Source organism: Atractosteus spatula, chromosome 6 (genome assembly GCF_055471065.1).
Source record: "Atractosteus spatula isolate fAtrSpa1 chromosome 6, fAtrSpa1.hap1, whole genome shotgun sequence".
NCBI classification, from domain to species: Eukaryota; Metazoa; Chordata; class Actinopteri; order Semionotiformes; family Lepisosteidae; genus Atractosteus; species Atractosteus spatula.
The window spans coordinates 46,205,036-46,224,622 of NC_142711.1; the positions used below are offsets into that span (position 1 = coordinate 46,205,036).

The 19,587-nt window shown below is 37.9% G+C and overlaps 1 protein-coding gene across 1 annotated transcript in view; it reads right to left on the minus strand.

Annotated features, from left to right (window-relative positions):
• Positions 1 to 222: 222 nt before the first annotated feature.
• The window catches only part of nphp3 (nephronophthisis 3), a 46,369-nt gene continuing 27,004 nt past the window's right edge, over positions 223 to 19,587 (minus strand). Inside the window, exons 17-28 of the mRNA XM_088918825.1 lie at positions 19,032 to 19,170; positions 18,409 to 18,573; positions 16,387 to 16,481; positions 15,903 to 16,025; positions 14,786 to 14,975; positions 12,397 to 12,638; positions 11,167 to 11,242; positions 9,298 to 9,425; positions 5,006 to 5,246; positions 3,220 to 3,345; positions 2,327 to 2,442; positions 223 to 1,018 (exon numbers count right to left, since the gene is read on the minus strand). Coding sequence (XP_088774951.1) covers positions 838 to 1,018; positions 2,327 to 2,442; positions 3,220 to 3,345; positions 5,006 to 5,246; positions 9,298 to 9,425; positions 11,167 to 11,242; positions 12,397 to 12,638; positions 14,786 to 14,975; positions 15,903 to 16,025; positions 16,387 to 16,481; positions 18,409 to 18,573; positions 19,032 to 19,170 — 1,822 coding nt within the window. The 3' untranslated portion in view covers positions 223 to 837. The remainder of the gene's footprint in view (positions 1,019 to 2,326; positions 2,443 to 3,219; positions 3,346 to 5,005; positions 5,247 to 9,297; positions 9,426 to 11,166; positions 11,243 to 12,396; positions 12,639 to 14,785; positions 14,976 to 15,902; positions 16,026 to 16,386; positions 16,482 to 18,408; positions 18,574 to 19,031; positions 19,171 to 19,587) is intronic.

Sequence of the window (19,587 nt, forward strand, 5' to 3'; positions counted from 1 at the left end):
CTTGGGAGTGTGTTACAATGGCTGATAATCACTAATGTAATGCATAAATAGATTAACAACATCAGAACTGATGTCATGAGTAACCCAGTCACTGAGAAGCTCAGTGACCAAGTGTGGGAAATTATAAGACATGATTATTACAATACTAGTTTTAAATAATTCTATGAACACTTGAAATGTACCAAACTTAGACAGATTTACAATCAATAAAACAAGAACCACTTTTTAAATAATATAAAATATATTCAAAGAATGCAATAAATGTCATAGCTGCTTTACAAAACAGTACCAGTTCTCCAGCTCCAGGTTTTTATATTTTGTTACTGTATGATATTGCCATCAGTGGCTCAATGCTTAAAAGTGACAATTCATTGCATATGCTGGAATGCAGTGTTTACTGTACAACATAAAATGGCAGTTCTGTTACAAATTGTTTGAAATATAGCAATACAACTATTGCTTATTTGGTACATAAAATGATGTACTTCTGTAATTGAATGGTGTTCACTTGTAGAAAAGTAGCAGCAGTACAAGATTAACAAAACAAATGTTATCATCCTTTATATAAAACGTGGCCAGTCTAAATTCCCAATAGCATAATATCCATCAAGTTGTATACAGCTTCTTCAGCCTCTTAAGTATGCCAATGGCCATTGACCTACAGTACATACAGTAACATTATTCTTATACACAGCCGTAGATGCACAATAAATACAACTATCTGGATACTGTTGTTTGTATGAATGCCTTTAGATTCTAAATCTGAGACAATGACCATCGTGAGTAACCCATACTAGTACAAGAATAACGCTGGTTATTCTGGATGTGCAGCAGAGGTCACCTGTTCCCAACCTCTAGGCTGGCGTTGGGATGGAGAGCATTCCGCAGACTGAATGTGTCCCCGCTGGATGAGTGTCTGGAAGGGGCTTTTCCACAGACCAGCGATGGCTCTGCTTCTTTAATCTCCATAGCTCTTTTATAGAGCTCCGCGGCTTTTTCAAAATCCCCTTCTTCATAACTGCAAAGTAGATTGACAGTGAACGAGTTTTAAACTTGTGCAGACAAGTTAATATCGCAGCGAAGCTAGGTAATTGAAAGCAAATCAATTCAACGGCATTAAAACATTAGTAGTACACACATTGCATATATGAAATGTGTGATTTTAGCATCCCATTGCATCTCATGGCTTTTATATGCACGTAACAGTATATCAATCTGGAAAATTGCAAAACTGGCCAACTGGTAATTTCCTAATGATTAATAAGTGGCAAATTGATTTACAACAGAGAAAACAAAAGCCACAAGTGATATAATATGTAGTACTGCTTAGACCAGGGGTGTCAAATATACACCTCATACAAACTCATTCATCCAGCCTATGAGGCTAGTTTGGTTGGGATTCAATTCTTGCATTGTCTGGGTTACATAGCTCATTAAATAGCCTTTGGTGATATTACTGAAATACACAGCACTACATACAGTGTTCTACCTCTGTGCAATCACAGTGTGCCTGTTTGAGAATGTGAAATGGGTTTGACAGGGTTGTGTCTTTGCACAAAAAATAAATACTGCATGACCTATACATATACTTCTCTAAAACCCTGTTTTGCTAAATTGGGACACAATGACTTTTGTTTTGCATTGTATTTAAAGGTACTTTAGCTATGTCACTGTAAAATAAACACTTAAAGGCACTATAAATAGTATTATTGGATAGTGTAATGGTTGTGCCTAATATTTCAATAATTTATATAAGTTTAGCATTGTACTTATGTATACAGTACATATTAATATAAGGAATATATGACCCACCTGAAGTACATTTAAATAAAACAAATGCTGCCTCTGGTGCTAGTTTCATAAAAATACAGAATAATAGAAGTGTAAGGACTACCATGTTTAAATTCATCATTCTATCCCATCTTGGAATTTTTTAAAGTATAGGAAATATTTAGTTATCCTTTTTGGTTGTCAACTAATTTTGTGTCAAGTTAATATTGAATTATGACATTTGCACTCCCATACGCCTCCAATAAACTCCAATGTGCTAATATAATCCTTCTGTTTATTTTTACTGACATAAACTGTGTCAGTTATTAAACATACAAGTTCATCTGATCTTTTACAGATTTTTACATTCTGAATGATTGTGCTACTGTTGCACTAGATAAAAAAAAAAAACAACATACATCTCTTCTTTTAAATATTGCCATCAACAAAATGTTACGACAAAGAGTTCCAGATCGCCATTTGGAATTCTGTAAGAGATTCTGCAGGGTTGAGGATTGAGAACATGAAGGAGTAAAGCCCTTCCCATCCCACTCACCTCAGCACAGCCAGGTTCTTGAGAGTCTCACCCACCCGCGGGTGAGACCGACCCAGGCTGTCCTCATAGATCTTCAAAGCTCGCTCATAGAGAGGCAGTGCTTCCATGTGCTGCTTCTGAAAAGGTCATTAAAGCACAGGAAAAAGGGCTGTTGCCTTTAGGTTCAAATAATAAATCAAATTACCAGCAATTTCCACATTCTACAGAAAAAACTGCCTGCATTTGTACTAGAAAAATAAATCCTGATAAAGACAAGTAGCAATAATACCGTTGTTTTCTTCAGCGAGCTAAAGTTACCTGCAGGGATTGCGGATCTCCAGGAAAATGAATACAGACCCCAGCTTCAGAATTTATTTTCCATAATATTACAGTCACAAAACATTGTGGGTGTTAGGCAATAAAAGGCTTAATTCACTTTTGGGACTTTTTTTTTTTCATTTTAGATTATTTATTTTAAGACATTGATTAGAAATGTTCTAATCATAATATAACCTAAAACCCTAAATAACCTCCTCTTTTGATTGAGCCACTTGGGATCCCCTTTTTACTGTTTTAATTGAGTTCCTATTGTAGATTACCTTAAAAAGAAAAGGTGTTTTTACAAAATACAGGAATGGTTCATATAAGAGAGATTTCACAAATGCTGTTCTTAATAGTAATATTTACTCATGGGATTTAATGATATATTGCCACATAAAATGGCATTAATAAAGATTAATAAATTAATATTAAGATTAATAAAGCACCCCAGGAACTGAACCCAGGGCAGCCTGCACTGTGAGGGAGAAACGCTAACTATTGCACCACCCTGCTGTCCCATAAACATAAGTTTTTCTGGATAGATGTGAATGTTAACAAGCATTTAGGAAAATGTAATCTAGAAACCCACTCACCAGCTGGCAGTATAACACAGCCAGGTTTACCAAGGCAGTCGCTATACTAGGGTGTTTTGGCCCAAAAGACTTCTCCCGAATCTCAACAGCCAATTCATACAGTGGAACAGCCTTCTCTAATTTTCCCTGTACAACAAAAAACAAAAGATTTTAATTTGAAAGCCAATGTAATTTATAGAACACATTGGTATACAGAAAATGAGCCTATATTAAATGACAGCACACATGCAAAAAGCACTTTTGTAAATGTTATGGTTATAAGGTACCTCTCATTGTATTGCTATACTGCCAATAATATCAACATAGAGAAGTTTTATTTCTGTAATCTATATGATGTATGACTGTATGATGAGTACTGAATATTTGCTTTTCATAGAAATTTTCATTTAGTTCAACTAAAACGGTTTCATCCTAATAAAGCCACAAAAATGTAAAACTTTCTTCAATTTGCACTTGGAGAGAAGAATTTTCTACAATGTTCAGAAATTTAGAATTGAAGGAAAAGTGTGGAACAACACACATTAGAGTACAAAGGCCTTACCAAGCTTAACGAAAGGAAAGTAATGCTTCCTATTATGCCTTAATATGCCTTATTTTTTTTACCACCTACGGATTATACTATGAAGAGTTTAGAAAGTAAAGCAGTATTATTTTCTAAAAAGATTGCAATGCTGGTCACTAGGAAGCCAGTCGGTTTCATCGTTGGTGCCACACTGGGCCCATGCCCTGCTTCAAAACTGAACGTGACCAAATTAGAGATCATTCCACATACTGTTGTATGTTGGAATAATTTTGCCAGATTATAACTGTTGGAGCAATGTGGGAGTGGGAGGAACCGCGGTGAGCACCGGTAAAAGTCGACGCCCCATCTCAGGGGGTGAAGGCACCGGTGTAAGTTTAGAGAAAACAGAAAAGAAAACACACAAGAAGGGAAAAAACAAAACAAAAAGGAAAAACAGAAAAATGTGCCGCTGGACTTCTAACAGGGAAAAATAACCTTCTCGGCGGCGGGAACCAGACTGGACTTAACGCTATCTAACGGGGTCCAGTCTGGAAGAGCAGGGAGCGCAAAGCCAAAACAAAATAAAAAACGTGTGAAAAAGGTCAGCCGGCCCCAGTAGAGATGCATGATGGGACAGGCAAAAAAAAATAAAAATGAAGAAAAACGACGGCCTTATGCTCATGCACAATCCCCTCCGGGGCTGCCGGTGGAAGTTTCTCCCCTTCCGGGGAGGTGCTCAGTGTGTCTTTAAAGAGCCCTCAGAGCTGTGGCTCGCCCTTGATCAGCCCGTACAGCTGTGGTTACAAAGGCAACGTGTCGGCCTTCATCAAGGGCTCTGCCTCCACACTGAACCCCCTGCCCCCGCTTAATGCCACACTATTAATTGGGATTAATTATTTCCTGAATAGGCAATTGCAAACAAAGCAAGATCAACAATAAATAATTTCTCTGAGTACCTTCAACTAAACAAAACAAAGACATAAGATACATAAAAAATGAAAAAGTTAAATTATTTAATTAAGTGGAAAGGCTTGTGTATGTATTTTTTATTAATCTAATGGTTATATTATTTTTTAAAATTATTTTTATTATTTTTGTACTCTTGCAGATGCTATACAGTATAAAAAAGCACAATATGATTCTCCGATTATTTACATATACTGTCTTCGCCCTGTAGAATACATTCCTATAGGGCTAGAAGTTTTTTTAATCTGATTAGCACCAGCCGGAGCTAAAGGAGTTAAAGCCAGTGGCTGTTGTTTTTTTTGAGAAATTGAAATTTACCCTCTTCTTGTAGAGCATAGCAAGGTGTTTGACAGTGTACGCCAGTGAGGGGTGGTCTGGCGACAAGGCCCTTTTCCTGATCTCCAGTGCTCTCTCATACAGCTCCTCTGCCCTCTCGTACTCCTTTCTCTCGCAGTGCAGTGCCGCTAGATTGTTGAGGGACTGAGCGCAGTCTGGGTGGTCTGGCCCCAGCACACGCTGCCTCATCTCTAGGGATCGGGAAAGGAAAGCTTTGGCCACCCTAGATTTACAGAAAAACAAACAGTTATACAATGTCTCCTGGTGTTTACAGCGCTCCTGGTAAAACATGTCCAACCTCATCTCATTTTCTAACCACTCACAGCCAATTGCAGCCTGAGCAGATCAGACCAGACTTCCCTTTCCCCAGCAACAGCCTCCAGCGCCTCCTGAGGGCCTCCAATGCATTCCCAGGCCAGACGAGAGATATAACCCCTCCTGTGTGTCCTGGATCTGCCCTGCGGTCTCTTCTCAGTGGGTCATGCTCAGTGCATCTCCAGCAGGAGCCACCCAGGGAGCATCATCAGCAAATGCCCAATCCATCTCAACTGGCTCCTCTCGATCTAGAGTTGTAATGACTCTACTCCAAGGTCCTCATTAGCTGCCAAGCTCCCTACCTTCGCCCAATTGAAGGATAAGTACAGAATAACAGACAATGGAGTACAAAAGTCTTATCAGACTTCATTAAATGAATTTAATGCTCTCTGAGACCTTAAAAAAAGATGCTCCTTGTTTTTCTTAGCAATTAATGATTATCCTGTGAAAACTTCAGAAAATAAAGCAGTCACAGAGACTAAGCCCAGCAGCCCTGGAGAGAAACCTAATTTCCGACAGTTGTACCCGTGATCCCATTCTTACAGTCACTATCTAAAGCTCGTGACCATAGGTAAGGATATTGACATAGATCAACTAGAAAAACAAGAGCTTAGTCTGAAAATTGACTTCCCGTTTCACCACCACAGTTTGGAACAGTGTCTGCATTACTGCAGATTCTGTGTCAATCCGCTGGTCAACTCAGCTCGAAATGGTGACGTAGAGCCATCGTATGGGCTCACCTCCCACAAGGCGAAGAAAGGACTTCGGGTGCAGTACTTGTCGGAGGACAAGCATTGGTGGGACGGATCTGGACAGACTAAACCATGACCAACCTATTTGTAATTATTTTAGTATCATAAATCAGATGTACAGAGTCATCAGTGAACTCAGGAGTAGTAATCATTCATATTGATCATTCTAATCATTAATATTTTATGATTGTGTATCATTGATTGTGAAAACATTCTCTTACACTGCTGATGAAGGCAGTTACAGTAGCTCCAGATATACAGTTGCTGCACCAACCCTGACAAAAAGTCCAATGGGCTGTTTTTTAAAGCATTTTAGGAATAGGCTGTGTGATACACATTCTAGAGTTGTAATGAATTTATACAGCAGTTTGACAAGTCTCAGCAAAAGGAATACTGCAGCATGTGATTTAAAAAAGCAGAAAAGTTTTATTTTAATTATGATAAACACGATAATTTAGGAATACATGCAACACTTTTACCCAAAGCCACACAGACAATGGTTGAAGTCAATACACTGGTTTCTTTCAAAAAACAGTTGGATAAACTCCTTGTATAAATTAGATACAAACTAGCAAATGAGCTGGATGGGCCGAAAGAACTCCTTTCTTGTAACCTTCTTGTAACCTTTCTTATGTGAGCGCTTTGATTGCAACAAGCAAGCAAGAAAGTTTCCGACTGGCTCCATTTACAACACACAAACCAAAGTCCAGGTCAAACCTGCAGGTCCCAACACTGCCATATCTGTCCTTCCCCAGGCTTTGAGCAGACAGCGGCAGGACAGCCACCCCTTTCACTCACACAGCACTCAGACAACAACAGTGACAAGCAGAGGAGTTAAACCAAGTAGGAGCAGGGAATACAGTATACCACCACCAGCAGACCAATAGATGTGCACAACAAACAGAGAAAAAAGACAACTATTTAAGCAACTATTTTTTTCCCAATTTCATGAATCCATAATAACACATTATGACATTACACCAGGAATACAAAATGTGATAATTTACAGTATATACTGCAACAGATACCTGTTATCACTGAACAGGAAATATCAACACTAAGCACAGAAACAGATATAAGAGCAATAATAACTACACAGTGGACAGAGTGATGCAAGCATTCACAAGAGACCTCCTAGAAAACACTTCAGCCTTTAATTTGCATTTCTGGACCAGGCTACAATGATTGTAATGTACTAATTGTGACGTACAGTGAAATATGCTGCTATAACAACATGTATTGTAGATGCACATATAGTATTATAGTCTAGAGAAAATATTAATAATCGTTTTAGAAAAAAATGTAAAATAAAAAATACAGTTCAATAATGAATTATCTATTAGGACTAATTTTTGAAACATTAGGTCTGAACAGGGGTGACTGAAAACTGCAACTGTATTTTATCTGAACGTTTAAAAGTACAGCGTCTTAGTGTTTTTTTAAACATAACATCATGATAACACATTGGTTATGATGGAAACAAATGTACTATTTATATTTTTATAAATAATTTTATAAAATATTAATAATTCATTAAAATGTTAAATCTTATTGCAGTACTGTCCAAAGTAATAAAAATAAGTGTTTATGGAGGAACATCTGTTCCATCAGATAACACAGAATGTTATTTAAGATGTATTATACTATATTGCAATAGCATGTTTAAAATATGGACTAAGGTCTAAAAACATGTCTGTGAAGTTCCTTTGTTTTCAAAATAAATATTAAAATGTTAATGACTGACTTAGAAGAGCAGAATGTTGTTTGAATTTATGCAAATTTTAAACCTGAGCCGAAGCCATGATTAATTGCTTTACAATGTCTAGTTAAAATCCACTCCATTATTTTTTCAAGTTGCTATTATGTCCTGTACTTTCAGGTGTCTCCATGCTTGTCCAATATAAGTTAGACCACTCAGGCATTTAAGCAGATATTTCACATTAATTGAATTAATGCGGGAGTACATATCGTTGACCTGTACGTGCATTATTATAGAATTCAAGATTCAAAGTTTTTAGAACTATATTGTTTTTCTGGAGATATTGAACATTTCTTTTCATTTTCAACTATTTTAAAGGGGAACAGTAGGCATACTTGTAGAAATGATGGGAAGGAAATATTATTTACTGTATGTCTGGGAACTCACCTTATACCTAGGGAAGCATTTGGCAATTGTTTTTTAAAGAGGCATATTCTTCCCTCTTCCATCCTAGACTGGAATCTTGCCTATACTGTCTTGCTTCAGTTCTCTAACTCAGAGATTATTTTATGCCTCCTAACCCCACCACTTTCTTGCCTGTTTTACAGATAAAATATTAATTTTATTTCATATTCATCCCTATCATCTTCCTTAAGCTATGTTTCAGTTATTCCTAAAATGCCATTGTGACCTTATTATGGAGTATTGAGTTCTTGAATTTTACTGTGCTACTACTTTGCATCCACACTTCCCCAATGTATCAGTGACCCTCTGGTTCAAAAGCAACTTCTCCTGCTTATACAGGACCCATTCATTCCAAAATGACCCCCAATAACACTTGACACCATGAACCATGATCCATCACATCCTAGTAACACTCCAAGACACATAGGACTACTTCACTTTTTTCAGATGACATTATCCAGCAGCCATATCACCCTGCAACTCACAACCTACTGAAGCTCGTACCTGGATGGGAGACCTCCTGGGAAAAACTAAGGTCGCTTTTAGAAGAGGTGTTAGTGGGACCAGCAGGGGGCACTCACTCTGTGGTCTGTGTGGGTCCTTATTCCCCAGTATAGTACCGTGGACACTACACTGTAAAAAGGCGCTGTCCTTCGGATGAGACCGAGGTTCTGACTCTCTGTGGTCATTAAAAATCCCAGGGCATTTTTCGAAAAGAAAAAAACATGGCCTCCTAATAATCCCCATCTATGAATTGGCTTTATTACTCTGTTCTCCTCCCCATTGATAGCTGATGTGTGGTGAGCGTTCTGGCGCACTTTGGATGCTGTTGCATCATCCAGGTGGGGGCTGCACATTGGTGGTGGTGGAGGGGATCCCCATTACCTGTAAAGCGCTTTGAGTGGAGTGTCCAGAAAAGTGCTATATAAGTGTAAGCAATTATTATGAATTATTCCTATTGGTCAATGAAGTCTGTTGACGAAGAAACAATTGTTAAGAAACAAGCTTTCATTTCCATGAAAGGAAAGATATAAATAACTCACTCAAGGTTGTTCTGCAAGTAGTAGAGCACACCCAGCTCATTAAGGGTTCTGGCGTTATCTGCCGTGTCGCTGCCCAGAGTCAGCTCCTCCAGCTGAAGAGCCCGGCGCTGCAGGAGGGTGAACCCATACTGCGGAGAACGAGAGTCATGTTCATTTTCCAACATACTACTTTGCACACATTTTATTGCAAAAATCTGAAAATTGAATAGCTACCCCATCCCCCCCAAAAAATAATATGTACAGTACAATCCCTTATACTTTTAGTTTATTTAGAGCCACCAATTAATTTTGTTATGCTGACTTGTAACAGGGTTCCTGTCCAGACTTTGGTCATATGAACCAGCAGTGATCGCTGACTCGGTCAATACCTCTTAATCGGGGATAGAAAGTCAACGATTGGGTCTGACAGGGATAATTATTCTCTTTGAAAAGCTGCTGTCGATATCATAAGAGAAAATAAAATTCTCCTCTTAGGAGAGAGAAGAAAAAACGTGCACATATAGTGCTATAATGCTTGGGCAAGGTTCTGCAACGATTGCCGAACACCCGTGTCATAGTAATGACTTCAGGGAAGCAAGGACCAAACCAAATCCCTTGCCTTAGTATGCACTGAAGCAGAGGTCACCGGATATTCGACTTGGAAAAATGTCCACTGTGCCACTACTTGAGAAGCCACCTTTAAAGGCGTTATATAAAATAAAGTTTATTATTATTATTACAACACTCAAAACGGAATGGACAAATGTCTGTCACAACCACATACAAGGTAAAATGAGGACATTGACGCAGACTCCTCTGACCATCCTACTTTCCTCTCCTCACTTTTGACCCTATTTTGAAAGCACAATTCAAGAAAGATTTAGAAATACATTTATAAGTATTTCTGCAATTGTGTCACAGAATACCTCTGTCAGCATGAAGCACAGAATTAAGGATATTATGCATGACTTCTATTCATCAGGAGAATGCTGGATAATGTTAGAGTGAAAAAAATGTCTTGGATAAAACAAATTCCCAGATCAACAGATTTAAAACAGTCAAGATTTCATAGCTGGCTCCTGGTCGCCAAATAGAAGCGAGAGCAATAAAGGGCAGAACCAGTGATCCCCAGATTTTACATGCATCCCAGCAGGTACCAAAAGCAGCACAATTCAGAAGAAGAGGAATATTAAGTAAGCCTAAGTCAGAAACCAACAGCAAATCATTAGCTCCCTTAACAAGAGCTATTGTGGATCTGTTTCACTGTGCATACCCTGACTGAAATGGTTCAAAGAGTTCACTGGATGCAAGATGAGATTGTAATTGAGCTGCCACCACCCATTCCAAACATTTTGAGAGAAACTGAAAATTATGAATAGGACAGTTATTGCTTTTTAACATAAAAGTGGCAGCAGAAGGTTTTAAGCCAATATGAACAAGAGAAATCTCAGATTTCTCTTGGCTGTATAGTAGTTAATGACAGAAAAAGAGCACAGAAGCTAGCTTTAAGGAGATGAGTACGAACCGAGTCCAGGACACAGGTAAAAAGCCTCATTTAACTACCACCTTAGTTACCTAGGCAGTATTAAAAGCAGTATGAACATACATATTATGTATTTTGTTGTGAATCATTTTCATGAATATATTGCATTATTCATGAAGGAGAGGAGAGGCAGACTTGCAAACTTACTGTATGGATCAAATATTTTATTGGTAGGTGGAAAAGGATTAAATGAGTTTTGCAAACCCTTTCAACAATATTATAATTACAGAAAAGTCTGTAGACTTGCTGATGTCATTTGTAAGCTTGCAGAAGAACAAGAATCAATACTGTCTTCATGCACAACTACTCAAAATATCACCTTTCACTGCATTCCTTTCACTCCTTACCATGTTTCCTCTTTGACGAGCAGTCTTCTGTCTTATCTTTAAAGATCTCTTCCTCAGTTTTTCAGCTTGTTCAAATCTGGAAAGGCATAACAGACTACTGCTGAAATATCATCTTCCCCAGTCCACTCAAGAAACAGTTCCAATCTATCTCAGCGCGGTGTCTCTGTGGGCAACACTAAAACTGGAAAGGAATGACACAGCTACAGCACACTGCACTGACTAAGACGATATTCAGTCCAGTAATATGTCATGTAATTTGCAAAACTGCTTTATACCATATGGTGTCACGGTAAGCAACAAGCACAAGGCATGGTACACTCTGGACGGGGCGTCAGTCCATCGCAGGGCAAGTGCAAGCCAATCATACATGGGGACAATTTGGAGGCCACAGTAAAGGCCGAGGAGGGGAATTTGGCCCGGACACCAGGATAACTCCCTACTCTTATCTAGAAATGCCCAGGGATCTTTAATGACCACTGAGAGTCATGACCTCGGTTTAACGTCTCATCCGAAAGACGGTACCCACTACAGTATAGTGTCCCCGCCACCATACCGGGGCATTAGGACCCACACAGACCGCAGGGTGGGTGCCCCCCACTGGTCCCACTAACACCACTTCCAGCAGCAACCACAGCTTCCCAGGAGGTCTCACATCTAGGTACTGACCAGGCTCAACGCTGCTGAGCTTCAGTGGGTAGCCAGTTGGGAGCTGCAGGGTGATATGGCTGCTGGCTCAGACCAGTAATATGTACATAATAAATTAAAAAATAAGTGATTGCCTTTTTAATTGCTGCAATTATTAAAATACTGCATCAGTAATTACTTGCTGCTGTTTTTTTCTATTTCATTCATATTTGGTGAAGTTAACTTGTATCTATGGAAGAACCCTCATTTCCATGTTACGCATTACATTCACATATAACAACTGCTTTTGTTTGTTATAATTTACTCATGTTTTTGCATTTAGTTAACCTTAGAAACAAGTAATAAGTTAGATGCACTTCAAATTGGGTTAAAATGCTATTAATCTTACTTGTATTCACTCTAATTCGTACCAGAACAGATCTGGTTAGCCATTTCTCTATTATTTGTTTTCATCCACTAGAAAAGATCATACTGTTACACAACTATTTATACAAATCAGAGCAACACCAACATGTGGTCTTCTCTTATCTTTCGGTCAAATTTACTTGAATATGACTACTGCAGGTCAAAACTAGATTACCATACTTGTTTTGCTTCTGGTACAGCATTGTGAGAGAGTCCAATTCATGAGCCACTCTGGGGTGATCTGACCCATAGGCATTTTCACTGATCTCCAGGGCCTGTTTGTACAGTTGCTCGGCATTGCCAAACTTCTTCCACTGCACATAGACCCCAGCCAACTGGTGTAAAGACTGAGCCACGCTGGGGTGGTCAGGGTCCAGTGCTGTCTCTCGTATCTCCAGTGAGCGCTGTAAGGGAGCCACAGCCTGTATAACGATAAAGTCCAGAGAGAATTCATGAAAATCTGAACATGGAAAAAAAAACATTTTAGACTTCATTTTTTACACAGTAGAGTTAAGAGTGTCAAAATAAAAGAGGGAACAATCATTTCATATTCAGCCCTACCGTGTTTAGAAGAACAACTTTGATAGAAATTATTCATGACTGCAAAAAGCAGTTGATAATGTTTGGGTATGCCCATTTTAACAAAGCTTTCCTCCACATTTTGCTGACTCGATATTAAAAATATATAGCCCCAATTTAAGATGTGATGAAAACATGAGTTATGAGCAATTTTATACAATCATTCAAAAGAACCTTGTATAACTTTACTGTTACTACTATTTACTACTAATACCAATTCCTACTGTACCAGTTTGCTTATTGCTTATTGGTTTAACACAATATGTTCTGTCCCTAAACCTATTGTATATGATATAATACTAAATAAGCCACTGCTGTCCATAACCATATGCAGTGGGTTTTATTTGGTTTATTACTATGGTGAAAGCATTCACTACAAATTGAAAGGGACAAATTATATTAATAAAAAACTACAGTGATTTTACAAGAAATACACATACTGAACATCCCATAGTAGTGTAGTTTAATAAGAAATAAATGACTGCAAATAAACCCATAAGGTGGCTTTTTCACATATAGAGGATATAATATTTTGGGTAGACAGAATCTTAACTGTTTTCTGCTTATTTGTCAAAATCCCATGTTGATTTATTTCCAAAAGGCAAGAACAAGCATATTATTATATAAAAGTCTTGAGTTTCACAAAAATAATAAAAGTGGAAACTAGAATAAGTGTCATCACACTGTCATGGAGAATGTTGCAGACTACTACAGATATCTAACATGAACTAAAACAACAGAAGATAAAAATGTGCTGACAGCATCAAGTGTTTTAACAGAAAAATAAATAAATCTGAAAATGGAACCCAAATAGTTTAATCTATTTTGGGACTCTTTTAGCTGTGGAGTCTTATTTCTTAAAACAAAGGTCTCATTAGCACAACCTTAGAAACACAGATAGATAGTTCCACTGTACTTAAAGGTACTTATCAGTTCTAATTGCTATTTTCACTTCTTTCAAAGCTACTTGAAAGTGTTCCAACATGATGTTCTTAGCTCTTTCTCAGTCTGAAACTCTGTTTTAGGTGTTTTATGATAGCAATGTGTGCCTTAACTGAGATGGACTTCAGGCATGCAATATCCATATTACTGTAAGTCAATAATGTAGATACACTGTTGCTCTTAGATAATAAGCACAATGGTACATTTGTATTCAAAGTGGAGATTTAAAATCTGAAAAACTACAAGGTCATGGAATCTTAAATCATGAGACAGATGATACATTAGTACCAATTCAACACATACAGGCAAATGTAGGATAACGTCATAGGTTGCACTTGTGCAATAAGCCTTGGTTTTTATCTCAGAAAAGGCATAATGTTGTATTTACATGTTACAGGTTGTTTTCAAATTCCATTCTGCCTCAAACTCTCCTAGTGAACACAGAATAAAATATGCTTACCCTAGACAAACCCCAACTAATCTGACTGAGAGAAAGGAAAATTTAAAGTTGTTTTTAACTTTAATCCACATGGCTTGAAGAATGACAGCCTAGCAATGTCGAAAAGGGTGTTTGGATCCACCAATACAACAAACGTGGGTCTGGTGGCTGAGGGCTAGGTGGAGGGCTGTTTGAACACCCAAAGACCCATATTCATACTTTAGCATTCAGGTGACTGACAGAATTGTTGCCTATCTCTCATGTTAAACTTTTGTTATAAACTGAATTATACTTTCTTGGAAACGTGTCTAAAAGGCCATTAAAAAAATATTTAGCCAACCTTTCATTTTTTAGATTCCTTAGTGTTATGCCTGTCAAAAGCTTGATAAAACAAAGTATGGTTGTGATGTTCTCAGTGCTCCCGTATATTTTTAAAAGAAATTCAGAGGTAAATGTATACTTTGCAAAATAATAAGTTGTTCATCTTAGGGTCTTTTACATTTTTTTCAGCTGAGCTTGAAGCTATAGATTTTAGAACAGCACTTAATGCGCTTAAAACAAGATGTGTGCTGTGTCTCCAAGATTCAGATACAGTCGAAGTGCTGGTACCTGACTGAGAAGACCCAGATCCTTCAGAAATCGTCCCAGAGTTTCGTAAAGGTTGGCCAGTTGGGTCCTGCTATCCTCGCTCTCACAGCTCTTCTCGTATTGCTTCAGTGAGTCAAAATACTCGCTGGCCATGGAGTTTTTGTCCTTCCCTACATACTGCCAATAGGCCAGCAACTGTGAAAAATGACCCCTACACAGAGCACAAGAAAAACAAAAAATATATAAATAAACATATGAATGAATCATATTACAAGGGACTGTTTCACACATTTTTCTACAAACAATTGTGGGGGCAAAAATTAATGTGGCAACTATTCTGATGTTAAACTGACTGACTTCAGTTCGGTCAGCAAGGCGATTCATAAGATGCTGGTAGGGGTTTTGAATCCATGCGTCAGACCCCTGTCTTGGTAGGTGAAGGATCCAAAGATGGTAGGCAGAAAGTGTACAATTTAAATCAAGGGACATGATGTTAAAAGTTTATAAACACTAGTAAGGCCCTGTCTAAAATACTGTGTATAATGGTGCTCATATAATTTTATTGTGGATCTGCAATCCATCTAGATAAGAGCAACCAGATACATCTGGGGCTTAAGGGAATGTCTTACAGTGACAGGCTGAACCTTCAGAGTCTTGAACATAAAAACTTTAACAGGACCTGATACAAGTACTGTATGCAAAATCCTCAAAACACAAAGTCAAATCTGAATAATTGTTAAGACTAAGCAGTGAAAGTAAGACTAGTGGGAAACTACATGGAGGTGCATTTAAAACCAAAAGCAGTTGACAAGATTTTACCCCAAAACAACAAGCAACCCAGCCGTGGTGTTGAAGTCAAAATCTGAGTTTCTTTCAAGAAACCATCAGGATGAGATCCTTGGATCAATTAACTACTACCTTAAGGGATAGAGGGGACAAATGGCCTCTTCTTATTTGTAACCATTCTTATTTTTTTATGTCAAACTAATCCTGTCCACTATGAAGTTCCCAGGCAGTTATAAAAGTGGGAAATTCAAGGGGGTTCCTAGGCACAGCACATGAAAACACTCAGACATAAATGTGTTACATGTTTTTATAATGAATAAAGAAACTAATGAAAGTAATGCATTCTCTTAACCTTTTATAAAGATTCTGGGAGATGAACAGGTTGAGCAGACTACTGTGTAGCTTTGGTTTCTCTTCCTGCTGCAGAAACAACCATGGCAGCTCGTCTGCGACCCTCCACGTCACTCTGTCCTGGCTACAAAATCAGAAATGGTGGAAGTGAGACACCAACAGCCACAAACCCATAATTCCTCATTCAATGAAAAGTGAACCCACACAATACCGATTTCACATAAGTTAGAACCCATGAAAAGTATTGCATCCCCCTCGCAGAAAACCAGAAGAGAACTGTGACTTGGCTTGCCCGAGAAGGAAAGGTTTCCTTTACTATCAAAAACTCACTTTCAAAAGACGATTAGATAACAAACTACCTGTGTCTCACTGTTTCTGAGTAATGAGTGATAACTAAGGATGATGACATGCTCTTAGACTGAAAAGACACAGAATAACGAATGTGATTTATTCATTTCTATCATTTAAAATGGCTCCTTACACACCTGAGCTGTTGGCTGAAGTACTGGATGAGTTTCTCTCTGTGTATAGAAGAATTAAGTTTTCCGTTCATGTACTCAAGTCTCACTGCCTCCCAAGCCTAGGATAAAAAAAAACCCATCAATTTAAGCTCCTGTCACACAGCCCAGATTTAGAGGGTGATATCATTTTATGAAATGCACGATCTTGTTCTAGGATGTAAACCACTGAAGATATCCGTAGATCGCTGGCACATAAGATTGGGAAGCACTTTACATTGAAATTCTCATAACCCTCAGCTGCAGCTCTGACCAACTCCAAAGGTTTTTGTGGCTGAAAGGAAATGCATATAACCCTCAATATATAAAGCTACACCACCACCTTCACAAGGATACCACGATGAGACGGGGGGGACTAATACAGAAATTGAGAATATATTTATACAGAATTTCTATATAGAAACTGTCATATTTCCTAAATTGATACTGTTGAAAAATTACCAGTTGGTACCACTGCTATATTTTAAAGTTCTGTAGCATTAAAAAGACATTTATCTAGAGTATTGGTCGGCTTTCAGATATTAGAAGTTATGATTTCTTCCCACTATTTAAACTGTTTATGTTTGGAGACCAGGAAACATTGTACTAAGCATCTTTACTGGCACTGGGATTGAATTTGTGGCAATAATTTGGGTCCTGTGTGAACCAAGATGATGAACTGGCCTGTATATATAGTTTTTATAACACTTTCAAACTCATCTACTTATGAATCACGTGATTAATTGAATTTAAAACTTAAAAATTGCTAAGATATCTAAAAACCTTCTAAGAGAATTCTGGCACCTTAAATGAGTCATAAACCATTTTGAGAAACATGACCATCACACATACAGTATTGTTACTGCTTATAACCTGGCAGTTTACTCCAAAATTTACAGGTATAGTTCTAGCACCAAAAGGATGAAAATTATGATGCTGCATAAAGCAAGACAGCCTCTTGGCCACCATCTTTTTTGTACATCATTGATACATGGAACATAACAGTAACTCCCACTGTTTTAAAACTGTACAGTCAATTATTTCCAAACATGTTAAGTATTTTTTCACTGAGCATACCATTAATGTCTTATGCACTTTCCAATGTATACCAAGATGGGTGCATGATCACCATTTTGTTCTTGCATCAGTCTCAGTCTCAGTCAAGACTCAGTCTTAGGAATGCCTAAACCAATTGAACTGAAGATTTAGCACATTCCATCTGCTACTGATACTGATACAAAGTACTGACTTCCCATCAGCCACCACAAGCCATCAACGGCTAGGCTTCTAACATAAATTACTTCTGTTCAAGGGCTGTTTGGCCAATGAACTACAAAGCATGGCAGATAGTATTCTTGTAACAACGCAACTAACATACAGCAAGACACTGTTCCTTCCTCAACCATAATGCCTGAATGACAAAATGAAAACTACAGCCGTCTTGGGTTCCACAGCACAGACTGACGTGGCTGGTTTCATAATACTGAAACATAATTTAGACCTGCATCTCACAGGTTGCAATGATACTTTTAATACCCACACACAATGTCATCACCTGCTTGGCGAAAAGCAATCCTGAAATAGGAATCCACAATTTTGTTCACATCAATGAGCATCCTACAGTAAACCACAAACAACTCTGCAAAAATGGTTTGGCCAAAAAAAGCATGTCAGCACTCCATTCAGCTCTATGAAGAAACAGACATTTTGGTAATACTTTATATAAATGTTGCTGCATTTATACAAGACATTATAATCACATCCACAATGTTTTACATGGATATGCACAGAAGACATAATGTGTGCAGAAGAGGTCATGACATTTGTTTTAGCATCTTTCCTAGTAATTGGTATGATGAATTATTAGTGTGTTAAAACAAACACCTTTTGGGGTCATAAGAAACACTAGGTATGGTTTTAAAGTTTTTCAGAAAAAAACTTTTGAATTATCCACCAGTGACAACTTTTATGGAATGTAACCTTACAGCCACACATAGGAATTAATCCCACCTGAAAATGCTGAAACTTGATCAGTCCGCAGCCAAAGGTCACAAAGCACAGGTTCTGCAGCTTGTGCAGAAGACAGGTGGACACTGGGAAGGTCAGATCAGGAAACATATCCAGCATCTCAGACTCACTCACTCCATTGTGACTCATAGAGACTAGACACACCATCTGAGCACAAAGAAATGATATTTTTCATTACAGCTTTTAGAAATCAATATAAAATGATTATCTTGCCAACTTAATCTTTATACTGTAATTTGTCACGCTCATCAAAGAGTAATAGAAATTATGAAAGCTGTACAAATGAACATTGAAATTTTAAACCTCCTTAGAAGCTAGATTAGATTAGAGCTATATTTGCTTTCAAGTAAAAAGAAAAGTTTGAAAAGAGCATCTTCCTTTACCTTGCTTTATTAGTGAAACATGTGAGAAAAGTACTAGTCATTTACTAGTGATAACATGTAATAAGTACCAAGGTAGGGTTGTCTATAATCTCTTCAGTCCTAGGATATCAGTCATAAACATAATGTATAATGCAGTAATACATGGTTACTCTAAAATAAAATACAACCAAAACTCATCCATGATTCTTTGGATAACATTAAGAGTCAATTGGAGCAGCAGACCTCTCTCATTATGTGCTTCTCTCTCTCTGTGCACAGTGTATTCTGTACCACTCTCAGCCCCAGCCTGTAAAGGGACACTGTGTCCTGGCACTGAAAGCACTGTTCAAGGGCAGCATCCATACTCCACACTGTTGGGATTCTGACAACATAGGGGGAAAACAGGTCAGGGTCACATTCTTTTTATAGTAAGAAAGGCTGAGAAATGAAACACAGCTTTTTTATAATGGAGATAAAAAAAACATCAAATTACATTTACCACAATTATTAAAAAAAACAATTACTGGGCTCCTGTACCAGGTGAAAATACTATATTAAAATGATAGTTTCAGCAAAAATATTCAAATGTTTTTATTTAATATACACAATAATATTATTTGGGAAGCCACATTCTTCCCCAACCTTTTTGTTTACCTAGTCTTCCGCTTGAACAGACAGCTGCAATGGTGGTGTCCTTAATGGAGCCTTGTTGAATTGTATCTCATTTTCTAGCCCCATATACAGTAGTTCCCTCTCCGACATTTAGAAAGGTTCATTCCGGAAGGATGTCAGCACTGCC